The sequence below is a fragment of the Triplophysa dalaica genome, chromosome 3, assembly GCF_015846415.1.
Source record: "Triplophysa dalaica isolate WHDGS20190420 chromosome 3, ASM1584641v1, whole genome shotgun sequence".
In the NCBI taxonomy this organism is placed as follows: Eukaryota; Metazoa; Chordata; class Actinopteri; order Cypriniformes; family Nemacheilidae; genus Triplophysa; species Triplophysa dalaica.
Genome location: NC_079544.1, coordinates 12116084 through 12122189, shown reverse-complemented (window position 1 = coordinate 12122189; position 6106 = coordinate 12116084). Strand labels below are relative to the sequence as shown.

Below are 6106 nucleotides of genomic sequence, written 5' to 3'. Positions count from 1 at the left end.
AATGGTATCAATCTGCCAAAAAACATGGTTCCTACACTTTTACTATTATAAATCCATTGTACATTTTCCTGTAAGGTAAGTTGACAGATACTCAAATACTCATATTTAAATACTGTTGTAATTATGACTTTCACATTTCAATTAATTTGTTTTTTAAGTCTTAATAAATAGCCTCAATAATGATAATTCACAGTAAATCATTATTTTTGTCTCTGATGTTGACTGGCAGAAGACAAGATTCAGTTTGTCAACTGATGCAAACAACAGGAAAGTAGACATAATTATTCTAAATTGATATGGTTTAATATGGTAATTTAATTTTAAATAAGACACTGTAGCCCATGGACTTTTTTATAGGCTACTAATATCTTCGGTAACTATTAAATAGATTTGATGGAATGGAGTTTTTTCTAAAAATAATTCACACTTTTGAAATAGAAAATTATTCCTTACTTTGTTGCTATCAAGTTATTTAACAGACTATAAAACACATTAATACTGACAAGAAAAACTGACCTAAACCAGTCAAGACCAAGCGATTTGTGTGAGTTTAGGTGAAGGCATAACAAATGTGCGTCTACTACCATCTAGTGACGCTAACGCGCCACTACATGAATAGCAAAACGCTTGAAAGAAGCAGAAGTATAGGAATAAGAAATGCACAGAAACGGTGTAGAGTGTATTAATAAATGATCTTAAAAAATGATAATTGAGTTATGAATTAAAAAAATAAATAAACTGTAAGTTATTACAAGTAGATAAATTTTAGACCTGCAATTTTATAAAAATCCAAATGGGGGTGCTGTTCACCAATGAATTCTACTACAGAATACAACAGTAAAATCTGCTTCTTTTTACTTGTTTTAAATCTCAAGATTCCTTAAACTACATTTAATATTTTCAATGTACCATATACTATATTTTCAATGTGTATAGTGTTTTTGGAAACCTGCTGTATGATCAGTTATTTTTGTAATGTTTTTTAAATTCAAGGATCTGTTTTTGAGATGTTACAAATATTCAGTTCTTTGTCAGATTAGTTTGGAACTAAAGTAAATACAAAATATAAAACTCAACATATAACACAGCTTTAGAAAACAATGTGGTTCCTCATGTAGTTTTTTGTCTATAAAAGTGTCTCTGTAATGAAATCTCTATCCAAATCCCTACAGCAAGTAGATAGACAAAGCAGGCATCCCCATTGTATGCCGCTTTTTGTAGGAACTAAATTTAGTATTTAGCAACTATGTGAATAAGTATTTATAAACTTGCTTTTTTTCTGTCAAGCCAAATATTTTTTTGTTGTAAAGTGTAGATTAGTGGTTCCCAACCCTGGTCCTCGCCACATTCCCCCAGAATGTTTTTGAAGTCTTCCTATATAGAGCACCTGATTCAAATCATCAACTGGTTGGTGATTTGTAATATTGGTAAGTAACAAACTAACCAATATTCGGAGCAGATCTGACGAAAGAGTATATGCTTAGAATAAAAGAACAAAGAGAAATTGTCAAAAAAGGCAAAGGATGCAGTCAAAATGTGTGGGCACAATTCGGAATGTATAATTATAATGTTTACAAAAAAATGCTGTAACTTTGTTGTTTCAGTGACAACTAAATTCTAAACAAGTCATAGGCCTATACATCATTTATACTCAACATAGCCAGATTAATAACCAGATTAATAACAATGCTTTAATCAAACCTTATCAAACTGAATTTCTCCCTCAATTTAAATACCACTTAAATACTTGTAAGAACACACCTGACAGAAAAATAAACATTAAAACATCTCTCTAGGTGCAGTAATACCACATGACCAAATGTTCTCATTGGACATTTGTATAGCCCTCACTGGTTTGATCCTGAGATCACAGTCATTAAGGCAGAATTCAATTCCTTCGGGTCTGTACAGCAAATGTGTAAATGCCAAATACTGTAGCAGCGTACAAACAGAGGTGGATATAATTATTTCATAGAGTCTGACATTGAGTCTGTAAAAATACTGATGATTCCAGGCTCCACAGTCCAACATATCTTCTTTTCCTAATACTTCATACACTGAAAGCTCTCTTTACAAACAATGAAATGTTATTTTTTCCATGGCAACATTGCACTGTTTGTAAGCATGCAGTTCATGTTGCACTTTGTTCAGTATTAAACAAAAATACGGAGGCATTTGACAGAAATATACTGCAAATATATGACAGAGATACATAATAACATTGAAATCACTACAGTGACAGAATAAAAAAGGAAACACTACATTATTATATCATTAAACTATCACATTAAGCCCTTTACTAATTTTTAGATGATGAAAATGATAACAGAAGTCAAACTTTAGAGATGTATAAGTTTAAGCTTTCTCTTTAACAAAGAATAATTTAATCATTTTCCTTTTCGCAGTGGTGTAAGGTAATTGAATGATATCGTTCGCTTTTTTATTGTTGAGTGTGCTTGCAATTCTGACAGTATCAATGGCCGTCACTGTTAGCTGAACTCTCTTATAGAATTAACGTAAGGAAAATAGTTTTACTGTTTATATTGAACCATCAGCACAGTGATAGAGGGCATGTTTAAGAACAGTCCTGGTTCTTGCTTTCAAAGCCCAAAGTAAAAAATTGGGAAACAATAAGACAGAAGGAAAGGAACCATAGCATATTCTAATGTTGTCACAAAATTACCAGAAGACTAGCACCGACATAAACAATGCCTGAAAGACAACAGACCATAGATACTGGGGAGAAACAGCATTTGGCAATTACAAGAAAAAGAGAGATATTGTTTTACTTGGCAGAATTATAAAACAATTCACGTTTTTAAAGTCAAATAAGATGTCAATTCATTAATGACAAAACTCTCAACAATAAACAAAATGCAACAATAATTTAATTTAAAATTAACTTGGATACGCTGATATGCCCCTATCCACATTTGCTGACAATTGTGTGTTTTCCAGACAGATCATAATATAATGTGTTATTCTTCATGTGGAAATTGAGTTGTTTGTTTTCTTTCCCTTCACTGAACTATGGCACTGCTTAACCAAAACTTTCAAAACAAAAACAAAATTGGCAGTGCATTTACACAGTGTCACGGCTTATTTGAGCATTCAAAGACGACAAAATCAAAACACTTGGCCATAGAAAATCATCATAATGGCCCGTCCACACCTGGACGATAATCCCGTGCATTTATCGTTGACGTTTAACGCCTCGTGACTTAACTATGAGCGCCAATGTGAGTGTGCACACTAACACGCTAAACCCCATGCATAAAAGCGTAATTTTTTCAACGCCTCTTGCTTGAATTTTGGGTTGACGTGGAGCGTTAATATCCGTCCGACCAATGAGATTATTTATATTTGGCTCAAGCACAAACGGTCTTGCTGAGGACACATTGACTGAGAGGAAGCAAGATGAATCGCTTGGAAAACGTCTCGAAATAAGCGCGCGCGATTATCGTCCAGGTTTGTACAAGCTCTTAAACACAACACTTCCAGCCAAAAAGAACAAGTAGGCTACATATTAAGAAGAAAACATACAACAATTTAATTTCCGACAGTTTAACAGCTGAATTCAGTTTTGATAAAACACTATAGACTGTACATACAGCAACACTCAGTGTAATGTCTCTCTGCTGAGCTACTGGTTCTGTCTTTTAGGCTCTTCTCCAAAGCCTTTTTACACAACAGCTGATTCTATCTCTTTGGAGCGCAGAAACTGTGAATGCTCTGAGTAACAGTGGCACAGTACAAATATGTGGAACACGCCACTGTGATTCACCTTTCAAAGATGTCTCTCTGTCGCTACGAGAGCACAAGACGACGCAAGGCTGGTCATGTGCTTCTCATATAGCCAATTTTATGTCATGGCCCTCACAGAAGCCTGAGACCAACCCATTGAAACGATGTCAAAATTTCAATGTTTTTTGCACCTCGTGCCAACCGTGACAATCAACTAAATTCTTTTCATCTGAAGACATATTTACACATAATGCCAGCGCTTCTCCGGAGGGCAGCCTTAAGTTTCACCCTTAAGTGGCGACGGAATCTGAAGGCAAGGTGAGCCGGACCGCCCCTCCACCTCCTGATGAAGCAGAAAACGCTGCCAAAGTTGAGTTGGGTCCATTGGCTTCCATAGTAAAGAGCTTGCAGGATCTTGCAGGAGGAACATACTCCGGGGCAGGAACGGTTGCGTTGGCAGCAGTGGCTGGAGCATCTCTCCCTGGGCTTGAGGCGTGGGAGGAGCAGGGGGAGTTGGTGGGGCTGAGCTGCACAGCCGTAGTGTCCTGCATCGTATGCTCACTGGTCTCGATCTCAAACGCCGCACCTCCACCCAACCCACCTCCTCCTCGGCCCATGAATCCCAAACCCCCACCTCCTTTAGCCCGACGAGAGCTTTGAGGAGGAGGCAACCGACTGCAAATGCAACAAGCCCCAAAGAATGAGAACGCCACCAGCAACAGTATAGGTCCAATGATAATCGGAGGATTGCTTGAGGGCACGAGCGTGCTAAAAGCGAAGGCGCCCACTAAGGTGATGTTGATGCCCGCCAACATAATGCACAAGCCACATGCACAGCAGAGGGCCGGAGAGGGCAGACCCTGAGGACGTGATTTCCTCCTCTTGCGGCTCTGGGTGTCCTTTTTGGGCACCGATGTGCCAGAACTCTGTTCGCTGCAAACCATATCAACAAGGGCGCTGTCCCAACCCCAGTCACACCTGCTGTGTCCTCATCAGCAAACTGAAGACGACAAGCATTGTCTTCCTGCGTGATTGCTTCACACTCTGTAGGGAGCAACCTGTAGTGCAAAAAGTATGACACCTTTAAAGTCAAGTATGATGTATGAAACAATGTTTATTTTGTACCAATGGCTCATTACTTTACACAGTTTGTGCTAAAGGCTCTACAGCTTTTCAATTCAGCATGTAATAACCAAGGTCACACTTCACCATAAACTTAGAAAGCTAATAATTTGACAACATCTCATTAGTTTCAATTACATACGTCTGTCTGTAAACATATTACAGAAGCCGCTCGAAGGCTCGTTTTATGAGTCGCTAAAGCGACCATTAAAATGCCTCGAGATACGATTAACGTGACTTACCTAATGAGAACCTGAAGACATGAAGAGATGCTCGGCGTCAAAGGACGAGTCTTACTAAACCGACGTGCAAAAGAAAGGAACAGACTTGACAAAGGTCTCTCGTTACGCACGAAACGCGTCGTCTCTGTTAACCCAAAAACGCCGTCTTAATAAACACAACACAATGAGGTACGGCGTCTTTCACCAGGGTTCCTCTGTCATCTTCCACAGCTGCCCGACTCATCGATTCACATCGCGTGTTGCACAAGGCTCCTGTCACTCAATACACGTAGCGCACACGTTCCGAGCAAATCATGGCGGCATGATTTCTGACATCTCGTTTTTAAACAGAACAAAAGAGATGCGTGTGAGGCGCACCGCTGTCTTTTGTGCAGTGGTGTTGGTAAATCTCTGTAACAGGTTGCACGGAAGGCTGTGTTGTAGATAAGTGCAGAAGCTCCAATTGAACACGACGTAAATAAAATGGGTGGGAATAGCAGCAGTCTGTTCATTTAACGTTAGGCATGAGTTCAATGAGTGTGTTTGGAGGAGGGACTCTTTCATCCTCATTACTGTTTGGGGTGTGGACAGCTCCCGGTGCTGAAGCTCACTTTTTCATAGTAGGCCAAATTACTACTTTACATAGACATAGCCAAAGCCAATAAACAATTAAAACCTTTAGGGACGGTTTCCATGGTAACAATAATTTCCGCCAAAATATAAACGGTTTAATTTTAACAACATAAACAAACGTTACTGCGCATGCGCACTTTTGTAACACCCAGCTTAACTTCCGGTACACATTCACAAATAAGTGCATGCAGATTATTTCTGATAACAATCAATAGAAACCGAGAAAACCCGAAACTTGGCTAAACTTGTCTCTCCAATATTTTGAATTTTCTGTACTCAGAAAACAAGCTCAACCGCTAGATGACAATGTATCATAGGGTTTGTTTAAATGCGACCAAATGACAGGACCCATTCAAATAAAATGAACAAACAACACAATTCAAACA

General features: G+C 38.5%; 1 protein-coding gene across 1 annotated transcript; it reads right to left on the bottom strand.

The window, feature by feature from the left end:
* Nucleotides 1-1650: 1650 nt before the first annotated feature.
* On the bottom strand, nt 1651-5499 carry tmem275a (transmembrane protein 275a). The gene is made up of 2 exons (XM_056744040.1): nt 5109-5499; nt 1651-4802 (listed from the first exon to the last, which is right to left on the bottom strand). Exon 2 carries the CDS (start codon nt 4686-4688, stop codon nt 4035-4037), a length of 654 nt encoding a protein of 217 aa, XP_056600018.1. The 5' UTR covers nt 4689-4802; nt 5109-5499; the 3' UTR covers nt 1651-4034.
* Nucleotides 5500-6106: the final 607 nt, after the last annotated feature.